General features: G+C 51.1%; 1 protein-coding gene across 3 annotated transcripts in view; it reads left to right on the top strand.

Annotated features, from left to right (window-relative positions):
* Positions 1-23,855, top strand: part of Gsn (gelsolin) — a 51,450-nt gene extending 27,595 nt beyond the window's left edge. For all 3 annotated transcript variants that reach the window (XM_021194316.1, XM_029535889.1, XM_021194314.2), the window contains 16 exons: positions 388-592; positions 1,145-1,299; positions 6,734-6,895; positions 8,793-8,942; positions 9,688-9,777; positions 11,143-11,275; positions 12,350-12,438; positions 12,591-12,806; positions 15,127-15,260; positions 17,584-17,674; positions 18,502-18,672; positions 19,186-19,360; positions 20,286-20,410; positions 20,574-20,651; positions 22,578-22,638; positions 23,456-23,855. In XM_021194316.1, coding sequence (XP_021049975.1) covers positions 397-592; positions 1,145-1,299; positions 6,734-6,895; positions 8,793-8,942; positions 9,688-9,777; positions 11,143-11,275; positions 12,350-12,438; positions 12,591-12,806; positions 15,127-15,260; positions 17,584-17,674; positions 18,502-18,672; positions 19,186-19,360; positions 20,286-20,410; positions 20,574-20,651; positions 22,578-22,638; positions 23,456-23,625 — 2,196 coding nt within the window. In that variant the 5' untranslated portion in view covers positions 388-396 and the 3' untranslated portion in view covers positions 23,626-23,855. The remainder of the gene's footprint in view (positions 1-387; positions 593-1,144; positions 1,300-6,733; positions 6,896-8,792; positions 8,943-9,687; positions 9,778-11,142; positions 11,276-12,349; positions 12,439-12,590; positions 12,807-15,126; positions 15,261-17,583; positions 17,675-18,501; positions 18,673-19,185; positions 19,361-20,285; positions 20,411-20,573; positions 20,652-22,577; positions 22,639-23,455) is intronic.
* The last annotated feature ends 1,572 nt before the right edge of the window (positions 23,856-25,427 follow it).

Here is a 25,427-nt window from a genome sequence, read left to right on the forward strand (position 1 = left end):
GCTAGAAGAGAGCATGCGGAGTCCCTGGGGACAGGGAGATTTGCCACTGCCATCTGGGAGTGTCTATCCATAGATGCAGACAGAGAGTGCCTTTGGAGTCCAGGGCCATCCCTCCATGTTGTATCCCAAATGGGGGTCCCTGAAAGACAGCCTACCTCTTTGTGCCTCTCTGCCTCCTCCGTCATATCACCAGCTAGGAGAGCAGAAAGGGAGACAGCCTGGCCTGGCCAGAAACTCCCAGAAAGGGGTTGATTCTCCTCTAGCACAGGGAGAGCATGAGGCTCAAGTGAGTCACTCTTGGTGCTGGAACCTGCCCTCCCTCATGCCTGGGGTCTCTCCTTGCTGAGACCCACACTTCTGCTCAGGCTCTGTCCTGTCTCTCTGCAGCCCAGCACCATGGTGGTGGAGCACCCCGAATTCCTGAAGGCAGGGAAGGAGCCTGGCCTGCAGATCTGGCGTGTGGAGAAGTTTGACCTGGTACCTGTGCCCCCCAACCTCTATGGAGACTTCTTCACGGGTGACGCCTATGTTATCTTAAAGACGGTGCAGCTGAGGAACGGGAATCTGCAGTATGACCTCCACTATTGGCTGGGTGAGCAAGTGCTCCTGCATAGCTCCCCCTTCCCTCCCCCCCCACCCCAACAGCATGGATATACCTGAACTGAGTGCCTTTGTTAGTGGTTTCCCAGACACTGTTCTAGAGCCAGCCTGCACAAGCTCAGATCCCAGCTCTGCCCCTTGACCTGTGATCTGCCCTTCAGCAGCTCACCTGTGTTTTTTTTCTATAGAATGGACATACTGACTGCTATGCTTCCTCAAGAGGACAAACAAGTTTTGTAGATGTCATAGAGACCCTACATCCCTCCCCTCCCATCCCCCATGCTTTCTTGGCTCAGCTCCAATCACTCCCTCATTTTCTCTTCCGAGCTAGGAGCCTAGAGTCTCTAACACTGGCTCTGATCTGTTTGTTTTAACATCTCCGTATTATACAGATGGAGTAACTGAGGCTCTTGGAAAGCAGGGAGGGACTAGCTCAATTTCTATAGCCAGGTTGGAGTAGAGCTGTTGGCTCTGCATGGCTCCTCCCCAGAGGGGCGAGACTACCTTCTAGAAGCCGGTCTCATGCTGCCCTCATGTTCCCTAGGCAATGAATGCAGCCAGGACGAGAGCGGGGCTGCCGCCATCTTTACTGTGCAACTGGATGACTACCTGAATGGCCGGGCTGTACAGCATCGTGAGGTTCAGGGCTTTGAGTCGTCCACCTTCTCCGGCTACTTCAAGTCTGGACTTAAGTACAAGGTGGGTTGGGTCAATGGCATGGCTCACAGTCTTTCAGCCTTGCAGAGAGATGGGCAGACAGGCCAAGTGTCAAGCTTTGGAACCTAGCAGCCAGGAACCCTGGGTCCTTACCATCGTGGTCTTGGATGCACCGAATTCCCGCCCTGAGATTTGATTCCTTATCTTACAATGAAAAGATTCTCTACAGCCTGGTAGAGTATTCACAGTATCACAGTGAGCCCACAGGAGGCCTTCTCACATCGGCCCAGGGAGTGTACCAAGGCCCCATCCTGAGATCCTGCACCCGGTCCTTGTTGAGGCTTTGTTGGCCGAGGGCCCTGTGATGAGTATTTGACAGGCCCTTTCATTCACATCTCTCTTCCTGATGCCCCCTCCTCCACATTTTCCTCTTGAACTTGGACTTTTACAGATCTGTACCTTTTTTTTTCCCTAAGCTCTCAGCCAGAGCAAAATCAAGTTGGGGACCCAGGAAACTGTACCCCAATATACTGTGCAACTTCTAGACAGCCCCATGATACCCACAGCCTGCCTTTCCTCTCTAGTTGCTGGAGAGCCAGTTATACCTGCCCTACAGGGTGAGGGAGAGGCTTTGGTGAAGAGGTAGCTGGGCAGTGTCCCATGGCTCAAGAGAAGCCAAAATAGTGATGAAGCTTGGCTCTATGTGTAGGGTAGAGAGGAGATTACAAGTTTAGGAACAAGATGAGCCCCGATCTCTCATTTTATTGGGGCTGGGGCAACTAAAGTACAGAGAGATTGATCAGTTGGACCAGGGACACAGGGTGAGTTAATGCAGGGGCTAAGACCAGAACCCACATCACCTGTCTGACTCCCAGTGTTGTTCCTAGTAAGCGACCCTGTCTTCCATGACCCGGTTCTAAGGACACATGTCTATGCCACTGTCCCTCTCTGGGCTTCAGAGTCCTCTTTGTCAGTGCAGATGTGATTCCCTCTTTCCCAGGTGAAGGGCAGGGAGTGAGTGATGGAGTGTGCCTGTGAGACTTGATAACAAGGCAGGGTGTGTCCTGGACCAGCAGCCTAGGCTAGGTGGGGCTGGACTGCCTTTGCTGGGTTACCATGGTGAACAGTTGCTGCTGCCCAGCTAAGCAGCTCTATCCTCCCTCCTGCTGTTGTCTGGGGTCCTTGCAACCCTGAGGAAGGAGAGATGGGCAGCTGAGCCCTGGGCTGCAGAAAGACCTGCGTAGTCTCTCCACCAGCTGTTCACTTAGCGGATGGCTTCAAGCTCCTAGATCAAGTTGGGCATGGTGGCACACATTTTTGAACCCAGAATTAAGGAGGCAGATCAGGAGTTCAAGGTGGTCCTCTTCTAGATACTGTGTCTGAGGCCCGATTATGTACACACCGTGTGTGTGTGTGTGTGTGTGTGTGTGTGTGTACATATACGCACTTGTGCACACCCACACGCACACACAGACACCTGCACATGCATGCACATGCACACGGGCTTGTACATACACACATATATGAAGGAACGAGGGAAAGAAGACAGACCTGTATCACTCCCACTTGTGGCTGTCATGCTACAGATGGTACTAGGAGTGTATGTGGCCTTGTTTTATCCCCAAGGTAACCCTGGGAGGAGACCTGAGGCTCAGAAGGGTCACATAACTCTAAGTGGTGGAAGTTGTGTTCCAGCTCAGCCCCGCCCTGATTCTGTCAGGCTCTGCACTGAGCATCGGGGTCCAGGCGAGGCAGATCCCTTCCTGTCTAAGGACTTGAGAGTACTGGCAGTCTTCAGAGAGTCATCCACTGAAGGCAAGAAGGAAGAGAAGGGGAGCCCACAGGATTCACACAGTCAGCTCTCACGGGGGTTAGGGCCATCCGTCTGCCTCAGTTACCTGTTGCTTTGGGGAAAGCTGAGCAAATATAAATGTGATCGTTGTCATGAACACAAGGGCAGCTTATCTGGCCAGAGAATGTTGCGGAGCAGGCTATGGGCACCCAGGTTTGAAGTGGTAGGTTTGATACACTGAAGCTTTTCTATGATCCCGTTTCATTCGCATCATTGCTGTCACCGTTGTGTCAGTGACAGTCCCATTTGATAGATGGGAAGGCTGAGGTCCTGTGGAATGAACCTGCAAGCTAGTAGGATGTTCTTACATCACGTACCTTCCACGGAATGTGCTACGCACTGTACTCAGTTCATGTCAGACTGTGAGGTACTGGCCAGTACTGACCCCATTGTGTAGCCATGGAAAGTGTGGTGCAGGGGTGTTAAGCACTCACTCGGGGTCACACAGCTGGAGAGTCATGTGAAGGAAATTCAGACTCAGTGTGAAGGATCTAACCCAGCCCAGAGTGGATGTTTCAAGAGTCCCTGACCCTCCTCTGTCTTAGCCCTGTGGGGCTTATCGCCTGAATGTCTGCCTAGCCGCTCCCACATCAAGGGGATTTTCTGGAATGTTCCGGACCATGCTCTGAGGACCACTTGAGAGGTAGATTCCAATCAGGGTTCAGATTTGAGCCTTCAGTCATAAAGGAAACTGGCCCCTGGAGGACAGAGGAGGCCCACAGCCAGCCCTGTTTACTACCTCCTTCGGTCCTCAGGCCGCCCCCGCACTTGGCAGGCCCAGACCAAGGTTCTCAGCCTCCCCACCCTCATCTATTATAGATGCGAAGGAGCCAGGCTTGTCACATAAGACTTGTTTCTATGAAAGCCTCCTCCTGGGAACCACTTCTGTCTCAGAGTCAGAGAAGGGGCAGAGAGGGGACACGGAGCCACCAGGGAGAGCAGCACTTATTGTTACCCCGGTCATTCCTAAGTCACTGTCCCAGATGGGGTGGGAAGGCTTCCAATCCGTTATCACCTGACCAGCTCTTCACCTTCATTCAGAGCTCTGACAGCGCCCCCCCCCCCAAAGGCTGGGTTATTTTAAGTCCTTTGCTCAAAGGGAAGCTGGACCCATGAGTCCCGGGAGCCCTGGACTTCCAGTCAGATAGAAACCAGACATCCGCTGGGACCTTTGCTTAGAAAAGTGCTCTGAGCTAGAAGATGCACAGCTCACAGCTCCTGCCTCACCAAGGAGTGTTTATAGTTACGAACGCAGTTTGACTTTTTGATTTTTTTTTTGTGTGTGGAAATTTTAGTGCCCCGCTCCCATATCTCACTAGCTATGTCAAGCTTGGTGTACATTTGCCAAGAATAAGAAGCAGCTCTGAAGGACCCTGGGACCCCAGCCCTGTAGGTGCAGACCAAATGGTGTTGGTCACTTTGGTTCTTCCACAAACCTCCTCTCATCACTTTAATTTGGGGAATGGCTCTTTAAACAACTCACTCTGGAGAATTTTGTTCAAAGAATTTGATCTCTTCCTGCCTCACCCAAAAATTAGATTAGACAGCAACAATCAATCCCTCAAAAAAAAAAAAAGTTTAAAAAAAGCACTAGAAAAAAACTATAAATTCCCATCCTTTCCCTTGTAGATTTACTGGTATCTTCTAAGAGCTAGCTTTATTTATTATGTGTGTGTGTGTATGTATATATCATGTGTATGTGTGTGGGTGGGTAGGTGTATGTATATATGTATGTATATGTATGTATATTGTACATGTATGTGTGTTTATGTGAGTATATATGTATATATGTATGTATGTATGTATATGTGGGTATGTGTGAGTATATGTATGCGTATACATGTATGTGCATGTATGTGGGTATATGTGTAATATGTGTATGTATGTGTGTATGTGTTTGTGCGTTTGTGTATATATATATGTGTGTATGTACGTGTATATCTATAATATATGTGTGTGTGTTTGCGCATGCGCGTATGCGCGTCTCTCCAAGTGTTATTCCCTGAGTCAGCAGCACTGAGTAGCGTGCACCGGGACTCTCAGGCTCACCTGCTAGGAGTTGATGACATGACTGTTCTACCTCAGAGGCTGTTGTGAGTCCTGCATGGACAGCGGGTGTCCAGCCTTACTGCTGCTCAGTCATGTGGCCCTGGGGTCCTGTGGGTGACTGAAGGAAGCACAGAGTACTAGGGTATACTGCCCAGTGTCTGCCCCTCACCTCGTCCCCAGCGATTGCCTCAGCCCCTGCCCTCCTCCAGCCCTCACATCATTTTGGGTCTCAGGCACCATGGCCATCTGACCTCAGATTTATTCGTTCTGTGATGGGAAAAGTTCCTGGCTTGCTACTGACTTGTGGACTTTCCAAGTCAGGATGGAAGCCACGGGTGTAGCCTTGCCCCACAATGAGGTCATTCCACCCAGTGGCACCACAGCTCTTCCTGGTGATGGGCAATGCTGATAGCCTTTACGTCCACAGCAAGAAGAGACACCAGAGGGCGCTCCAGTCCCCCAGAAACTTGAAACTGCTTGTACCTGGGCCTATGATCTGATATCAGAGGAAGAACATGATTTTTCAGATTCAGGCGCACTGGGATTTGATCCCAGCACCACCCATCCCACTGTGAGAGCTTGAGCGAGTCCCTTCATGTGTGGGCTCTTCTCCCCTTACCTTTGAGATACATGTGGGATGTGGGATGTCGTGGGTATGATCACGTGACAAACACGTCTATTCCACTTACCATTACTGTGCCTTACAGGAGCTGCCTCTGCCTCCTTACACCATCAAGATTGTAAGGCTAGGGTCAGTGCAAGGAGATGGGCTGATAGGATCCTGGTTAGGGGGATCTGAGAACCTATAGAAGCCTCTTTGCTCCCACCTCCATGGTGTGTGGAACAGGGAGACGTGCGGGACCCACAGCAGGCAGCGAGGCTGGAGGCCCTGAGTGTGCCACGGGCTTGCTGAGCACGCCTGAGGAAATCACTTCACATCTCTGGCCTTTGGTCAGGTTGGGCACAATGAGTGTAAGGTGAAGGGATGTTGAGTACCTGAAGCTGGAGACATCCCAGACAGCTTCCTCTGATGTCCCGTTGAACTGATGAATGCCTTGCAATGGGGTGAGGCAGGGAGAGACTGTGAAACAGGGCAAGTGTGGGTGTTCACCATAGGAACTTTTGGTATGTCCATGCTCGTTGTGTAACAGTCAGGGCCAGTGAGTAGGACCATCCCCTACCCTTGGATGATGGATCCCTTTCCTTGAAGATTATCTTGTGTAGCGTGCCACAGCGTGCCCTTTGGGGAATGCTGATTTCGAGAGAGATGTGTTTGCGGTCCTTTGATCTAGGAAGTGGCTCTAGGGATCTTTTAGGTGGAGTGTAAGGTTCAGAGGGATGTAGTGTGTAGGGCATCTAATACTTCTTAGCCATGTGGTTTTGGTAAATGTTATTTATTTTTTCTGAACCTCAGAAAAGAATGTCTCAGTATCAGACACCGTAACAGTGAAAGTCCTGGTTGAGCTGAGTATCTATCCACCAGCTGGAAGTTCCTTCCCTTCAGTCCTGTGACCCCCCTGTATCTGCTTCACCAGACCTCCTCCCCTGGACTAACACTGTCCCTTGACCTGACAGAAAGGAGGCGTGGCATCTGGATTCAAACACGTGGTACCCAATGAGGTGGTGGTCCAGAGGCTCTTCCAGGTCAAAGGACGCCGTGTAGTCCGTGCCACTGAGGTCCCTGTGTCCTGGGACAGTTTCAACAACGGCGACTGCTTCATTCTGGACCTGGGAAACGTGAGTCTTGCCTGACCTTTTCCAAGGCCACTGTGGTGAACTTGGCCAGGTCTGACACTGGGGAGGGGGAAACACTTGTGAAGGGGTGCATGAACACTTGGTGGATGGAGACCAGACACTGGATATGTGGGGCAGACAGATCTAGAATGGCTAAGTCTGGTCCTAGATTCCCACACGTAGACTTGAGCTTGTCACGCATGTATGCATGGACTTCGGGTTCCCACCATTTACACAGAGTTCTTGAAATGCAGCCTCCCCGATATCGGACACGCACAGTTACATACCTTTAAGAATATAGACACGCTTCTAAGCACATGGCAGTTGTGCGCAAGACTATAAGTTCTCAGCCACCATGGACACAAACCCTACAGAGTGACCGCACCCATAGACTTGGATGGACCCACAGTGTACACATGACGTAAGCATCATTGATTGCCTATGAGGCTTGCATGTGATGATGCGCATGGGACACATCCCAGGCCCACTTACAGGTTAGTGGTGATGCTTCCCACAGACTTGCCTCATAGCGCCACATGAACACAAACCTGCCGATGGTCACAGCCAGACACCGCACCCTAAAACCTCTGTGCATGTGAGCCTGTGGCATGTGTAAGGGTGTTTGGGGGTACATATTCATCTGTGTACCATGTGTGCTTGGTACCTAGAGAAGCCAGAAGAGGGACTTGGCTCCTTCGGGACTGGAGTTACAGATGGTTGTGAGCTTCCGTGCTGGGGGTCGAACCCAGGTCCTCTACAGGAGCAGACGGTGCTCGTAACTCAGCAGTTATGAGCTGAGCTGCTTGTTCAGCCTCAGCATAGTTTCTTGTTGAGGTGACACGGCAAGCTGTGTTATAATCCCAACTGCCGTTCTGTGTTTCACCCAGTGGATGTACCTGCCCATCTTTTAACTGTAGACCCAGAAAGGAAGCATCCTTTCTGCCCTCTGCAAAACATTAGTTGTTCCTCCCAGTCCCTCTGCCCTGAGGGGCAGCCACCGGAACTCTTAGTTGGATAGACTCAGGTTTTCGTTTTTGTTTTGTTTTGTACATTTCCGAAATTATGTGCAGGAGACCTTCCTCTCTTATATTGAATTCGTCTTTTCAACCTTGTGTATCTGAGGTTCCTCCATATTGTGGGAGCTCACTCAACTCTACAGGGACTCAGACGCTTCATTATTCCTGCTGTTGATGGGCACTTGGGTGGTTTCTGGTTTGAGCTGTTCTGAACACTCTGACACTTCCATATCACACTCCGTCACTGAAGGGAACCAGGGCAGGGACTCAAGTAGGAACTGAAGCAGAAACACCAGAGGTACACTGCTTACCTGCCTGCCTGCCTAGGGAAGTTACTGCCCACAGTGGGCTGGGTCCTCCACATCAGTGACCAATCCAGACAGTCATTCACAGACATGGCCACAGGCCAGTCTGATTTGGGCAATTCTTCTGTTGAGGTTCCCTTTTCCCAAGTGATCCTAGGCTATGTCAAGTTGACCATAAAAATAACTAGCACACAAGCAAGGTGTAGGTCAGAAATGCTGTGGGCGCTGTAGACAAATAGTACTTGCAGTTTCGCTTTCTACCAGCAGGGGTCTCTATAACAGAATCTCAGAATGTTCTGAGCCACACTGCCACAATGCCATCAAACATGAACTGTAGAGGAACAAGTCATATGTAAGCCACAGCGGCCAGCAATCTAGATGTCATTGTACAATCAGTATCCTCGAATGCAAATCACTCCATTGCCCTTGGGTGACGTGTGTGCCCTCTGCCAGCCCTCACCTGGGCAAGCACAGGCCAAGGGGAGCTTGTACATAGCCACAGGCTGCATATTGCCGTTCTGCAAGGCAGGCTGTGCAGAGGCTGGACCCTGACTTCCTGGGATCTCTGTCTTCTTACAGAATATCTATCAGTGGTGTGGCTCCGGCAGCAACAAATTTGAAAGGCTGAAGGCCACACAGGTGTCCAAGGGCATCCGGGACAACGAGAGGAGCGGGCGTGCCCAAGTACACGTGTCTGAAGAGGGGGGAGAGCCAGAAGCCATGCTGCAGGTGTCTGTAGGGCATGGGTGGGGTGGGCAGGGGGCAGGCTACGACCAAGAAGCAGGCTAAGAAAGAGGTCCCCCCAGCAGCTCTTGAGGACTAGCTGAAATGATTAAGACCCAGCCATCAGTGGCCTCCTCTGACGTGCCTGGTTATTTATGGCTCCTTCAGTTAACGGATGGATTATCAGTTAGGCTACAATGCTTTGAGAACCTGCCAACAGAGAGGCAAGGCTCCCCAGGAAATGGAGGAGTCAAAGTCTCTGCTCTGAGCCACGTTGCTCCTACTTGCTGGGGACATCTAGTTCCGATTTTTTTTTTTTTTTTTTTTTGGCAAAGGGATTTTATGGGGGAAAAGGTCCAGACACCAGGGATAATAGCTGGGATGGAACAGAGCAGACATGAGCTCTGTCGTGGTGACAGCTGAGGTCCTAGTTCTGACAGCCTCCTAGAAGCAGTGTAGACCAGCGAACAGAGAGTGGTAAGATCCCCTCCAGTTCTGGCTAGAAGGTGTTTGCCAATTGCGTTTGGCTCCGATGCAAAGCAGATGACTGAAGGAAAGTCCAGCCTGGGGGTGGGGCACAGGGAGGGAAGGACGGCTGGTACTTGATGAGAGCTCTTTTTCAGAAGGAGTAGATTCAAGATGTCAGGGCCAGGCAGGTTGCATCTGGGACATGGGCATGGCCTCCCGGGGAGCTCCTCCAGAAGCCTCCATGCTCATGGATTCTCTTCCACCTCATTGACACCTCCTCCAGGTGCTGGGCCCCAAGCCAGCTCTGCCTGAAGGTACCGAGGACACAGCCAAGGAAGATGCAGCCAACCGAAGGCTGGCCAAGCTCTACAAGGTGAGCCCCGGGCTACTGTCGCCCATACTACACACGGGGTCAGGCTGGGAGGCAGGAGAACTGGGGAACTGAAGCCGGAGAGTAAGAGGGGATGCTGAGCTCGTCTGGACCACCCTAATTGGTTCCCTACCCCTTCCCTGCAAAGTAGAAACAACCTTTGTTGGTGTTTTGGTTTGCTTGGGTTAGGTGTGTGGGTTTTGTTATTGTTATTTGTTTGACGGGATCTCATCTTACTGTACAGCTCAGGCTAGCTTTGATCCTTGTGCCTCAGCCCTCTACGTCCTGGGGTTGCAGATCTGCACCACTGTGCCCAGCCAGAGGCTCAACTTTGCCAAAACGTTGGTAGGGTTTCTGGGAGTCTGCACCAGGGATGAGAGTGCCTCAGGAAACCACAACACTGCAGAGCCAGGCGAGGGATGATGTCTTCCTTGTGTGTGCTCAGCTCTCCTTCTCATTGCTGGGGCCCATGCTGGGCCTTGGCTTGTGCACACCAGGCAGGTGCCAGCCCTTACCCCGTCCCTGTCATTATAGAATCTGGAGTGAGGCTCATGGGTTTTGCTATGTGGCAGTCCCCAGCTCCCGAATCTCCCTCCCCGGGGACACAGAAGTCCCTGCTTACCCAGAGCGGGTCTTGTGAAATCTTAGCTAGTGGATATCTCTTGTTTCTAAGTAGAATGAATTCTTTATACTGGAATTTCTTAGATTTAAGGGAATATTGCAGAGAGTCCATAACCCTTATCCAGCTTCTCCTTAGCCTAACGTAAGCAAGCCGGCACATTTGTCAGCTAAGAGACTGAGACTGGCCAATGATGCCCACCCATTATAGGCATGATTCTGGTCCTCCCAACTTCATTCCAAGCATGGTCCAGGCTGGCACACCATGTTTGCTGGTTGACATTTTTCTTTTCGTTATTCGTGATTTCAAAAGCTTCCCAGCAAATTCTACGTCTTGTCAGAGCCCCCATACTTTTACTAAGACAAGGTCTCATATATCCTGGGCTGGCCTTCAACTCTCTACATAGCCAAGGATAAAATTCTGATCCCCTGCCTCTACCTCCTGAGTTCCAGGACTGCAGGTGTGCACTTCCACCCCTGGTTTATGTGGTGCTAGGAGACTAGAACCCCAGGCTTTGTGCATGCTAGGCCAGCACTCGACTGTGAGCTACACGCTCGGCCTCAAGCTCCTCCTCCTTCCCTTCCGTTTCCCCACCTTCCTATTCTAGGTGCAGTAGCATCTGTGTTACAGGCAAGGTGGAAGAGCCGAAGGCTTGGGTGTGCTGCAGAGCTGGTGGACATGGATGTTGATCTGCCCCCCTGCCCCTGCCTGCCTCTGGTGCTCACACGCCCCCTTTTCTGTCCCCACAGGTCTCCAACGGTGGGGGCAGCATGTCAGTCTCCCTCGTGGCTGATGAGAACCCCTTCGCCCAGGGCGCCCTGAGATCTGAAGACTGCTTCATCCTGGACCATGGCAGAGATGGGAAAATCTTTGTTTGGAAAGGTATGGGGCGGGTCCTAGGTCGCCACAGGTTTCTAGGATCCCAGTCCTAGGGAGAACAGAGGCTGCTGGGACAATGAAGGCAGTGGGATCCTGAATCAATGTCTCATTTTGCAGTTGAGTCACTGTGTGATCTTAGACCCTTGCTGGGCCTGAGCCCCTGTTTGGGCTCAAATGAATGTTTGCTAATTGTGTGGCAAGATCAGTCCTCCAAGAAGTTAATGGATACCATAGTGTGTGTGTGTGTGTGTGTGTGTGTGTGTGTGTGTGTGTGTGTGTGTAGATTGAGCTCCGTGGGTCCAGTGCTTCCTGGGCCCCAGCATACTGAACAGTGTTAAGCAATATGTTATTATAAGACTTGGAACTCTCTGCTGGGTATCAGGGCTTTCTGTGAAGGAAATTGCACCAGGAGTCACGAGGGAAATCCTTGTGGATGGAGGGCTCCTGTGAGAGCCTGGAGATGTCTAAGAAGACCCCCAGTGCTTCCTCTGACCCTGATGCTGGGAAGACGGGAGGGAGGAAAGTGAATAGGGACAGCAAGAACTTGAGAGGCTCCTCGAGACTGGGCTGTCTGTCTGAGGGATGTGGGCATGGACTGGCCAGGGCCTCGCCTGACTCTTAAAGGCTCTCAAGGACTGGAGCCGAGGCCAGACTGTGGATAGGCAGGACCATCTTGCCGGAAGGAGGCTTCTGTGTAAAGTGTGCTGCCTGGGTGTCTGTACTGGTGCAGCTGGCTAATTTCCTATGACCTCTCTGAGACCCCATTTCCTTATATATGAGAGGGCACAAATCAGCCGTGACCTCCATGATTTAAGGCTTTTGTGTGGATTAAATGGAATAATCTGAGTGTCGTTCTGGCACCGAATCTGTGTTCAGTAAATTGACCACAGTGGTTGTCACGGTTGCTGTTATTGGCCAGGAGACGGGGAGTGTCTCTTGGAACTAGGAACCCTCAGGGATTAGGGGTGGTGCTCTCTGGCTATTGTCAAATGTAAGGAGGATAGGGAGGTGGACTGGCTACCCCTTTCCAGGGACCTCTGGCTGCTGGCCTTACATCGTTCTTCTGATTTCTGGCAGGCAAGCAGGCCAACATGGAGGAGCGGAAGGCCGCCCTCAAAACAGCCTCTGACTTCATCTCCAAGATGCAGTACCCCAGGCAGACCCAGGTGAGGATCTGATGTCAGGGAGAGGCCTGTTCGCTGGGGGTGAGGGATGGAGAGGGTCTCCCATCCTCCCCAGGGGCCAGCCAGCACCTGAGGCTCCCTAAGACCCCCGCTAGGCAGCCCGGCCACACCCTAAGCCTCTCTTCCCTTCCCAGGTTTCAGTTCTCCCAGAGGGCGGCGAGACCCCTCTCTTTAAGCAGTTCTTCAAGAACTGGCGGGACCCAGACCAGACCGACGGCCCAGGCCTGGGCTACCTCTCCAGCCACATTGCCAACGTGGAGCGCGTGCCTTTCGATGCCGCTACACTGCACACCTCCACCGCCATGGCCGCTCAGCATGGAATGGATGATGATGGAACTGGCCAGAAACAGGTGACCACAACCATGGTTGATTCCACAGCCCAGGCTCCCACAGCCCAGGCTCCCACAGCCCAGGCTCAGTTGCCGTCCCTGTTACACCAGCTAAAGGATGGAGCAGGGCAGACTGAGGCTTCCTCAATGTAGCCAAACTGGGGAGAACAAGCAAAGGGCCCCAAGACCCCACCCCAAGGGCATCTTCACAGCACTGACTTGAGTTTTGGGTTTAGATATAGGGAGAGTTGGGACTAGAGGTGTGTATGAATAAGCCATCTTGGGCCAAGCATGGCGTGGTGAATCATCTGATATCTAGTCTGCAAATCTAGGCCAGTTTGACTCCAGGGTGCTGCCCCGGTCTCTTGGATATTCCCCATCACTGGAGGCAATCAGCCCCTCAAGAGTGAGCACAGGTTCAGGACAATGACACATCTGTGTGCCTTCAGCCTTGGAGGAGCAAAGGCAGCTGAGATAGGTCTGCGAGACTCCCCTTGAAGTAATGTGTCTACAAGCAGAGCTGAGCAAGTGGCACAGACCTAAGCAAGATGGAGAATTCCATGTTCTCCTGGCTTCAGTTACCCTGTGAGCCCATGCTTTCTAACCAAAAGCAGTTTCTAAATGCTTGTTACAGCATCACTGTGCCTGGGCTGGCTTTGGCTAGATGCCTCCCTTCCCTGTCTCCCTAGCAGGCACCTGCTATGGCTCACACCCAACCCTCTGCAGCCCTGGGGGTGTTTCTCCCAGGTTTGCACCACAGTTGTGGTGCATGAGATTCTTCACTTTCACTTTTTTATTTGTTTGTTTGTTTGTTTTTTTAAGCAACCAACATTCCATGAGTACCTACTGTGTGCCAGGCTCCCAAACTTCATCTTCCTCCCTAGGAGAGCCTGGGTGGGAGGGGAGGTGACCACAACCACAGTAGAGTCTTGAGATCTGTTGTTTCCGGAGCTGAAGGAAAACTCTGGGATTTTTGTGGGAACACAGGGAGGGCAGTGGGAATGGAGTGACTGGGATTGGCTATCACAGTAGGAGCAGAAGTTTGCTGTGAGGAGTAGGGGCACATTCCAGGCAGGAGTAGGGGCACATTCCAGGCAGGACCTGCTATTTGAGGAGCATGGTGCCGGTGGTATTCTCAGGACGGACCATGAGTGCAGTGCATGGAGTATGACAGTAATAAAATATCTTGGGTTTTCTTTTGTTTTTAGTAGATGTATGTCAGATTTGGTTCTGTGCTTTAAAAGCCTGCCATAAAAATAGGTAAGAGGTAGAAACATGAGCTGGAACATCTGGGAGTGGGGGTTGTCATGATTGGTTAGGGGAGAGATGATGCACCCAGGAGTGGGAAGACAGGGTGCAGGTGGAGAGGTAGAGGTGTGTTCATAGATGCTTAGGGCCCAGAGCCCATTCCAGGCCAGCGTCCACTGTTCCCCTAAGAGGCATAGCAACAGTCACCGTTATTGTCGCGGTTGCTGTTCTCGCCATACTACTGGGAAGTGTGCAGAGGAGGCAGCGAAAGCGTTTGGTAGACAGAGAGTTGAGCCTGGCTATTTACTCAGCCTCTCTGAGCCTCACATGCTCATTGTAAAATGAGGTTTGAGCCCTCACCTCCAAGACTCCACGCTGCGGGCTCAGTGCCTCTGCTTGACCACTAGGTGTCACTAGAGGGCCTCCCGATGACTAGTCGCTAGTGCTGTCTGTACAGATCTGCCAGTGAGGGGTCATTCTGAGCCCACCCAACTATGCCCCCAATGAATGAAGTGACCTATAAAATCCATAGGGAGAGTGGAAATACTGGGGATATAATGCCGGTCCTGTTAATGGCAGTTGGACCTAATAGAGCTAGCTCAAGTGGTAGGGGCGTCTTGGCATCTTCATGACTAAAATTGAAGGCTTGACACCATTTACAGCTGTTGTCATCATCACTTTTCAGGTGAGAAAGCCGAGGCTCTGAGAGGTGTCATCGGAAGTCGTATGACCTCTCAAGGGGTTGTCGGAAGTCATATGACCTCTCAAGGGGAGTGGCTTAGGTTTGACTCAGGCCTGGCTCAATCTTCTAATCTAGAGCTGTCTTGAGGGGCTTTTTAGGGGGAAGAACAGATCATCTGGTCAGACGTGGTGGGAAGAGCCAGAGCAGGAGCTCTGCGATCACATCCTGCTGTGCCTCTCAAGGGCTCTGTGCACCGAGCAAATTATTTAACTTTGCTTGGGCCTGGGTGGTACTGTGCTCCCATGAAAAGCTTGTCCTGGTCTCCACACTGTCTACTATGCTGGGGTCTCCAGCTCGCCCAGGGTGACAGAGAGCACAGTGCAGTGTCTGACCTCAGCTCTGCCTCTGCAGATCTGGAGAATTGAAGGTTCCGACAAGGTGCCAGTGGACCCTGCCACATACGGGCAGTTCTACGGAGGCGACAGCTACATCATTCTGTACAACTACCGCCACGGTGGCCGCCAGGGACAGATCATCTACAACTGGTGAGGAGCCTCGGCTGCCTGCTGAGTCTTAGGGGGAATGTGCAGAGCCATGATTGTGTCTGAATATGCTGACAAACGGAGTCTGGAGTATAGAGGCCTGAGCTTGGACAACCAGACCCTGCTGAGGCCCATTCTCAAGCAGAGTCACAACCCTGAACTTCTTGTCATGCCCAACTTAGGGACAGGGACACACCAACCCAGTGGCTCTTGCCAGGCAGTGCCAAGTGCTAATACTAGTTTATCCTTCCAGAGGCTTCCATTGTAATAATTACAGATTATCCTGTACTACAGAAATATGTAATACACACACACACATACATATCAGTTACAATAAATATTTGAATAGTTGTTTTACAGCAGAACATAGAATCACATTGCTCCAGATCCAAAGCAAAGCCCAAAGGTGTCATTCTGAACTTTTTGTTACACCTGTGACTCATCCACCAAGCCCCACCCTTTCCTCTTGATTAGTGTGGCAATTTTTACTTATCCTTTTTGCGTGATTACTGGAAGGATGTATAACGTGAGTGCACACTAAGTGCATTGCCCTGTAGCTGGCCTTTAGGCTATTACCTTCCTGGAAACTGACAGCTTCCTGGTGTGGGTGTGTGTCTAACAGCCATGACATTCCTTTGGGTTACTGTACCGTGGTTTACTGACAAGCTCCCACCACACCCATGCATACTTGGGTGCTGGTCCACTGTCTCATCTGCATTAGTGACTATTAACCGAGAGTCGGTGTTCAGAGAAAGTCTCTATGCCGAGTTCCCAGGAGTGGATTTCCAGTCAATGAACCTGTCAGTCATTTTGATAGATAGCTCCAGTTTCCCCGGCGGCCTTTCATATCCCTGTGTACCTGCCAGCTACATACAGGAGACTGTTACCCAGGATCCACCTAAGCAGATTGCGTTGTTAAACTCATGGATAGGTGGTTTTTTGTTTGTTTGTTTGTTTTTAAGACTTTAAGTTTGCATTTGGGGTCAGGGTGTGGCTCAGTGGCACAACACTTTGTGCATGCTGGCAGCTCTGGGTCCCCCAAAAGACAAACAAAAGATACTGGTGTCCCTGTTACTAGACAGTTTCAGACTTTTGTCTGAATAATAGTTGTCATATTTCTCCTCCATTGAAGTTTCATTTTGAAATAATTTTAGACCTACTGAAGAGTTGCAAAACAAAAAACAACCAAACCAAACCAAAACAAAACAAAAGAAAACAAAGCAAGAAGCCCTGGTCAGTTCTCACATAAGCTCTGCCCTGCCTGCTTCCTTTCACAGCCCAGGCAGCTGTGGGCCGGCTGATGCGGGGCTGTGCATCTGTCCGTGTCTACTCTGTGACACCAGATCTGCATTCCTCAGTCTTTCCTGGCCCCGGTCCTAACCCAAGATCCCATGGGACATCTCTAGGGCTTAGGACCCCAAGGGGTCTCCTAAGCCTTCTGGGATTGTGACAGAGCTTACCCCTCTCTTTTATGACCGTAACCCCTGAGGAGTGATTCTCAGGAATCATGTGCACAGACTGTTTGGCAATCCCATATTTTTAAAAGCATCTGCTTCTTGCTTGCTTGCTTATCTTGTTTTGTTTGTTTGTTTTGGTTTTTCGAGACAGGGTATTTCAGTGTAGCTAGGCAAGCCACCTCCAGTGATCCCGTTTTTTACCTTTTATTTTGAGACAGAACCCCACTAATTTGCCCACGCAGGCCTTGAACTTGCAATCCTTCTCCCTTAACTCCCCAGGTAGCTGAAACTGCAGGTCCGTATCACTAAGTTCAACATATGATTCAAAATTCTTAGGAGGCTTTTTGACATATGGTGTGTGCCAGGGACAATACTATAAGGCCCAGCTTTGGTAAGAAGCTGAGGCAGGAGGACCTTGAGTCTCCCTAACTCTCCCTCTCGGGGCAGTTACCACACACAGTGCACATCCAAGAGTCCTTTTCGCATGTCCCCATGAGGGTGATTGACTGGTGTCTTTCCTCACAGATGGCACACATCATGCCAGCTGTTTCTGATCCGTCTTTGTATACCAGCAAATGCCCTGACTACTTTTGTGCATCTGAGTCTCAGTACGCTCTCTGTATGTCTATCAGAGGACCCAGGGAATTCCGCAGGCACTTTTAGGACAAGGGAATCTGCCCGGTGTACCTGAGCTAGGAGTAGGCAGGTTGACAAAGCCATTGTGTCTGGCTCTCCCCACGGTCCCTTCACTTCTCCATCCCAGGTCACCCCTACAAGTAGCTTCATGGGTTACTAGAGCTCAGAGCAAGGAAGAGACTCATGACCCAGGAGCTGTGGAAACGAGAGCTGAGTCTTTCTCCCTCTTCTAGGCAGGGTGCCCAGTCTACCCAGGATGAGGTTGCTGCTTCTGCCATCCTGACTGCCCAGCTGGATGAGGAGCTGGGAGGAACTCCTGTCCAGGTGAGCCAGAGCATTGCCTCTTATGGTTTCAGTCGGGACCTCGTCTGTCTGCTCACTTAGCTGCCTGATTATCCATCCATTCATCCATCCACCCATCCATCCACCCATCCATCCATCCATCCATCCATCCATCCATCCATCCATCCATCCACTCACCCACCCATACATCTATCCATCTATCTACTTACCTACCCATGCAATAAACTTTTATGCAGGGATCCTATGCACTAGACTTAATGTCTGTATCCAGAGATATAGAAGTGCCTTACAGGGCAGTGTCTCCATACCCTCTCTTGGTTGTCCACCAGGGGATGACACAGTTGATCCCTGTAGGGCACGTTTAGGACAAGGAAATCTATGTGCTGTGTTTAGATCTAAGTAAGAAGACATGCTGGGGGCAGGGGAGAGTTGGGAGTTAGGGCTACATGGGGTACAGTGGTGCCTCCAGACTTGAAAGGCTCTTTGGGTTCCCTCACCCTCTCATGTGTCTGGGACTGACCTCAGCATTCTGGAAGAATGTACTCAAGCGAGCCGTCCTTCCTTTTAAGGTCATGTTTATAAACTTGGACTTCCCTGGTTCTTGGACTGGACTCAGGGGCTGTAAGGCAAGGCTTGGTGGGAAAACAGCCCCCAGGGGACCTGGGCAGTGACATCATCTCCCGCTCTCTCTTCTCAGTACTGTGGTGCTGCAGAGTATGATCGATGTTGTTCCCGGCACGGCGCCCCCAACCATAGTCAGACACAGTGTGGGGGCCTTACTGGAGGAATGGTCCAGAACCACATTAAAAAGAAAAAGAAAAGCTGACTCTCTCCTTTCTCACTGCCAGAGCCGAGTGGTCCAAGGCAAAGAGCCTGCACACCTCATGAGCTTGTTTGGCGGGAAACCCATGATCATCTACAAGGGTGGCACCTCCCGAGACGGTGGGCAGACAGCTCCTGCCAGTATCCGCCTCTTCCAAGTGCGAGCCAGCAGCTCTGGAGCCACCAGGGCTGTGGAGGTAATGCCAGGTCCCAGAACACGGGCAGGTCTGCCCTCCTCAAGTCCTCTAGGCCCAATGGGTTGCCCTCCAGTGGCCTGGGTGGGAGGAGGAGGAAGCGGGCTCTCCAGAGCTTCCTCCCTGGCAGCCCCTTACCCCTCCAGGATTCCTCACACGCTTTCCCTCACTCCCTTCCCTAGAACTCACTCTGTACAGCCAGGACACCATGTCTGGTTCCATTCCAGTAGACACTATGGTCTTGGTGCCTCGAATTACTCAATCACTTCCTTTGTTTTGAACATACAACTTTTGCTAAGGCAGCCCCAAATTCTGGATACTTCCCTCTCACCACCATGCATCCAAGAAACATAGGAATTAGCCAGACCCCCCCTTCAGTCTCCAAACTCTGTGCTCTCCATCTCTGAAGGGAAGAAGTTTGTCCCACTGCAGGGTCTCCTGGCTATAAGGAGGGGGCAGGGTTGTTTTTTCTGGCTCCTGATTAGTTGAATGCTGCCTGTCCCACCCCACCTCCAGGTGATGCCGAAGTCTGGTGCTCTGAACTCCAACGATGCCTTTGTGCTGAAAACCCCTTCCGCTGCCTACCTGTGGGTGGGTGCAGGAGCCAGTGAGGCGGAGAAGACCGGTGCCCAGGAGCTTCTGAAGGTGCTTCGGTCCCAGCACGTGCAGGTGGAGGAAGGCAGTGAACCAGGTGCGGCGAGTGGGGACCCACCCATTCCCACTGCCCGGAGCTCCATCTCCACATCCTTCTCTGCTGCCTTCACCCTCAGCGTTTGCTGATGGAATGAGGGTGATAGCCCGCGATGGATAATCTCCTGAAGAAAGGGGAACTTGGTGTGGATGGTGCAAGGGGGCTTCAGGGGCTGTTGACCATTTCCCAGGAAGTCTTGTGAGAGCGATGAGTGACAGAGTCAGAGAGGCCCTGGACCTTCAGATCTATAGAAAGGAAGGCCCTGCTTCAGCCCTCAGCCCTCTATTCTGCTGATACTCAGAACCCTCCCCGCTTTCTTGGTATCTCATGGAAGCAGTGAAGGACAGTTGGTCTGTGCACGCTCTGTCCACGCATGCGTGGGCATGCAGCCTCTCCATCCAGCAGACCCATCTGTGAGGATGAGTGTTCCGTACCTCCCAGCCCCAAATTGGTGGCTGATGGTCACTGTGGCTTTTGAGGACTTGAAATGTAGCTGGTGGCAATGCGTGGAGACGAGGAAGTTGTATCTTTAATGGTGATACATTTCTATAAATAAGCAGAACACACGTAGACAGCAGGCATTGTAGAAAGAGCACGGAAATCGGACTTAAAACAGATTTGCCTCCTGGCTTTTCCACTCCCAGGCTGTTTTAGGTAAATTGCTGTCCTGTTTCTGGGCCTCTACCACCTCATGTGCTGAGAGGAGATAATTAGCCCCGTCCTGTAGTGCTCTCGTCTCTGCGCTGTGTTTTCTGCCTGCTTACCCTCTCCAGGCTTTTCTTTCCATTCTCTTCCATCCTGAGCCCCTTGAGATCTTAGAGTGGAGAACGCGCTTTGGGCACAGTTTGGTCTGGGGTCTGGTGAGATGTGCTCATGGTGTAAGGGGTTTGTTTCCCTTGGCCACTGAGGTGATCTCCCCTCACAGGTGCCTTCTGGGAGGCTCTGGGCGGGAAGACTGCCTACCGCACATCCCCCAGGCTTAAGGACAAGAAGATGGATGCCCATCCTCCTCGACTCTTTGCCTGCTCCAACAGGATCGGACGCTTTGTGGTGAGTCTACTTGTGCCTAGGGAAGGAGGCGGGTCCAGGGGTCAGTGAACCCCAGAGCCCGAGGAAAGTCTGATGGCCCAGGGCGGGGGGGGGGGGAGGGCCTCTGTAGGGAGACCAGCTGATGCTTCTTCCTTGACTCTCCCTCCCCTTTGACCCTTCCCAGATCGAAGAGGTTCCTGGCGAGCTTATGCAGGAAGACCTGGCTACTGATGACGTCATGCTCCTGGACACCTGGGACCAGGTGAGTGAAGGAGAGAGGGAGAAGACCTGGGTAGAGGGAGAAGTTGGACTCTTAGTTCTAAGATGAGTCACCATGGGAAGGGCATAAAAGAGACAATACCAGGTGTTTCCTGGAATGGCTACAAGCCACACCCTCTCTCTGAGCTTCCATTTCCACAGCTGTAACATGGAAGTGGTGGGACCTGCCTGGCAGATACATGGTCGTTGGAATCTACTCAGCACCCTAGAAACCCAGGTCACATAGCCCCACATCATGTTATTCCCCTCTAGCTTCAGGGGAGTGTGGATACTGGCTTTAAATATGTCTTTGCAGAAAGTTGAACTTAGTAGTGTGTCATGTGCAGATGTAAGCTGCTCAGTGTGATTTGGAGACTTGAAAATGTCACTCCCCAGCTCTGAGCCCTCTAGTGCCATCTGCTAGGGTAGCTGCTGTGGAGACCCCAGCAGGGACGCCAGCATTCATTCATTCATTCATTCATCCAGTGTCAGTTGAGCATCTGCATAGTGCTGTGTACTGGGGATGCTGGGAGTGAAGGACTGCATCAAGCTGACCTCTGCCCAGTCTGGATCTATTCCCGTGGGAGTGTCAGCTCAGTAACTCTTCTATCAAGTGTCTGTTCCCAGCATCTTCCAGACTGTAGAGTGGCTGAACACAAAGTCCCATGTCTTTCTCCCATGGGGCAGCATTGGGACAGCTCGGTGGGAAGATCAATGTTTGCAGCTTGAACAATATGGCTGTCATCGTTGACTAAGTGGTCAGAGACATTACCTGCTTATGCATCTCCTTGGCAGTCCTCGGCCAGCATTTCTTAGTTTCACCACTTTCCAGGCAAAATGCTAAGTGCTTGGGAATCCTGAGACAAGTCAAAGGGACACTGACCAGTCCTGACTCAGAGGGCTTTCCAGTTCTGTAAGGAACATGTTTGTAAATAAGGAAAAGCCATCGAGCCTGGCATTTCCTCATTTAAGGCATTTGATAAAATTAATTGCCATTGATACATGGCAGTCAGTCTTGAATGAGATTCTCTTGAAAGAAGCAAAAACTAGATGGCAGGGTGGGGAGACAGTGCAGTGGATAAAGTACTTGCTACACACGCGTGGGGATCTGAGTTCAGGTCTTCGGAACCCAAGGAAAAGCCGAGAGTGATGGGTGTGCCTGTGATGCCACACTCCTGAACAAGAGGGGAATGAGGAAATCAGAGGCAGGAGACTCCCCAGGAGCTCACGGGCCAGCTTGTCTGGCTGCGTCACTATGGACAAGAAGATTCCACCTCAAACAAAGTGTGAGGCGAGGACCCACACCCAAGGTTGTCTTCTGACCTCCCTGTGTGCACTGTGGCACAAGTACACACGAGTACATACACAAAAAGATATAAACAATAGATGGTGTGTAGAAATCAGCAGGGGTTGACACATGTCGGTCAAGATGCAAGGATGGGCAGCCTTTCCGAGTGCATTTGTTGGGTGACCTTTAAAGGTGTGACTCGTGAGCTCTTAAAGGGGGCTTTCCAACACTGCCGCTGTATTGCAGTGATGGCAGGTGTGCAGGCTGGGATGAGGAAACATGAGGAATGGTGTAGCCCGAGGTAAACTGGACCTACCCTTTCAGCTTCATCCTAGTGAAGGTGATGGCCCAGCTTCCAGATTCTCCCCTGTTTCAGGAGAGGCTGGAAAGCCAGACTCTTAGGCCATCATTGATAACCAAATTTGAAGGCTATTACAGGCCAACAGCTTAATGGCAAACACATTTGTAGGCCGCTGCTTTGCAGCCTCTGTCCCATGCCCTTCCAGTTGCTGTTTGAAGGCTATTGGTTGTGGAGAGTTTTGTCTTGCTGGCACCCAGGACCCTCCTCTACCCTTGTTCTTCATGAGGCAGTGACTGTCGCCGGCCCCTCTCACGTGATTTTCATTTCACATCTCACTCCAGGTCTTTGTCTGGGTTGGAAAAGACTCCCAGGAAGAGGAAAAGACAGAAGCCTTGACTTCTGGTGAGGCTTGGTTGTGGGTGGGGTGAGCCTTAGGCTGTAAGAGGGTTGGGGTCTTCGACTGTGGGTGAGGGTGGGAGGTGGGCGTGAGAGCAGCTTCTGATGCTCTCCTAGGAGTTAGCATCCATAAGGATAGGGACTTTCTGCTCATAGTCTGACCTTCTAGAGCCTCGCTTGGTGATATCCCAATAGTTGGTTGTGATGGGCGGAGGCAATCTGTTCATAAAGACGGGAGGGTTACTTTGGAAGCTTCCCCAGATGGATTGACTCTGTTGATGGAACCCGTGGCGAGGCATCGAGGTGGGACGAGTGTACAATGTGAAGCCACGGGGACTTGGAGGGGAGATGAAGGCGTGGGGGTGTCACCTTCAAGGAGCCGAAGACACCGGCTCTCTGAGAGGTTTTGAGGGATGTGCCAGGTCTAACCTACAGCAGATATGAAGAGATCAACGTGTCCCTTCATAACGCCCGCGGGCTTACTGGGGAAGGAAGAGGAGAGGCCATGTCTAATTCCTAGGGTGTTCAAGGATTCCCTTGTTAGGGGCCCCCATGTAGGAAAGCAGAATCCCGAAATCTAATCTAGAGGCTGGGAGTCTAAGAGCAGTTTATTCAATGTTTCTTAATCACCAGAGGGGAAATGATACACGCAGGGGACTTTGTGAGGCAGGAATTTACGTAGAAGTTTCTGTTCCTCCTGTGTTGGGGGTAATTCATGTGGGGTCTTTGCCTGCGTTCAGTGATGGTGGTCAGTAAGGCTATTCTCCCCCTGAGGAGATCACACTGAGAATCCCTGCGTCTCCTTCCCCTTGTGTGTCTGCAGCTAAGCGGTACATCGAGACAGATCCAGCGAATCGGGACAGGCGAACCCCCATCACGGTCGTTAGGCAGGGCTTTGAGCCTCCTTCCTTCGTGGGCTGGTTCCTCGGCTGGGATGACAACTACTGGTCAGTGGATCCCTTGGACAGGGCCTTGGCTGAGCTGGCTGCCTGAGTAAGGACCAAAGCCACCAATGTCACCAATCAGTGCCTTTGAGGGTTGTCCATCTCCCAAAGAGATCATATGGCAAGCAGGAAAACTATGGTGTGTGTGTGTGCGTTTTTGTTTTTGTTTTTTTACGGTAGCCAAAACAAGCCCTGTGAAAACTCAGGGTCTTTACAGAATTGCTTCAAATGTCTGTACTTTGGAAATTAAAGCCAATAAAAGCTTTTTGAAGTGTGTTCTCCCCGGGTGTCTCACTGCTCTCTGAATTCCATGGCTACCCTCCCTGTTCATGACCCTGGTGATTTGGAGGGGCCCAGGGAGATGCCTCCCACGGGCCGGTGAGCGAGCAGATGAACTTTTACCCATCCCGCGTGTGTATCTCAGTCCTTGAGAAGCTGATGGCATGCTGAGGAAAGCTGTGCATAGATCGTACTGTAGAGTGTTCTGGTCTCTGTTCCATTGCTGTGATAAACACGCGGACCAAAAAGCAACTAGAGGAGGAAATGGCTTGTGCCATCTTTTAGCTTACAGTCTGTCATGAAAGGAGGTCAGGTGAGGAACTCAAGGCAGGAACCTAGAGGCAGGAACTGAAGAAGAGGCCATAGAAGAATGCTGTTTATTTGGTTTGCTCCCCAACCTGCCCAGGGTGGCATCTCCTCTAGTGGGCTGGGCCCTCCCACATCAAACAATAATTGAGAAAGTGTCCACACCGACTTGCCCATAGGCCATCTAATAGAGGCAATTGCTCAACGGAGGTTCCCTTTCCCAGATGGCCCTGGCTCGTGTCTAGCAGACAAAAGCTAACGAGCACAGGAAACCATTGACGCAAGATGCAGGGCTGACCTAACAGACGCCAGGAGGGAAAGACGCTGAGTGGAAATCTCTTACCATCTAGTCCAATACAATTTGCAAAGCTTGTAGATAGGCCTGGGCCAATGGTGAAATGTCTTATTTTGTTTTGATGGAATGGTTTGTTTTTATTTCTTTTTTCAAAATTGAACCCCAGATTCTGTGCAAGTTAGACAAGTGCTTTCTACCACTAAGCTGTATTCCTAACCTGTTCTCTCTCTCCCTCTGTCTCTCTCTTTCTGCCTCTCTCTGTCTCTCTGTCTCTCTCTGTGTCTCTCTGTCTCTGTCTCTCTCTCTGTGCGCGCATTGTGTGTGTGTGTATGTGTGTGTGTGTGGGGGGGGGTGTATGTAGAGGTCATAGGACAGCTTTGAGGAGCCCCATCTTCCCTCCTGCCACTAAGAGGGTTCTAGAGATCAACACAGGCCACCGAGCTTGAGCCGAAAGCTCCTTCACCTTCTGTGCAGCTTCATCTTCCTTTCCTGAATCTGGTCTATCTGGTTTTGAGAAAGGGTTTCACTAAGTGGTTCAGATTTGATTTGAATTGCAAATCTCTTCAGCCTAACCTCAGAGCTGAGATTCTAGGTATGTGCCACCATATCCAGGTTGGTTTTTTTTTTTTTGTCTTAATTTTTATATACCAAGCTGTATATGACAAGATTTAATTTTAGTCACTTTCAGGTGTATAATTCAGTAATATTACAGAAATATAATGTGATATAAGCTGTTATTGCTACCTGTATCCAAACTTTAAAAACAGTTTAAAATTTTGTATGTGTGTGTGTATTTTACCTACATATATGTATATGCACACTGTGCATCTGAGCAGGTGAGGAAAAAGGCATTGTGTCTCCTGGAACTGCAGTTGCAGGCACTTGTGAGCCATGTGAGTGCTGGGAATCTAACCTGAGTTCTTCTGAAGGGCATCACGTTTTCTTTAACAGTTGAGCCATCTCTCCAGACC

The sequence above is a fragment of the Mus pahari genome, chromosome 3 (genome assembly GCF_900095145.1).
Source record: "Mus pahari chromosome 3, PAHARI_EIJ_v1.1, whole genome shotgun sequence".
Taxonomy (NCBI): Eukaryota; Metazoa; Chordata; class Mammalia; order Rodentia; family Muridae; genus Mus; species Mus pahari.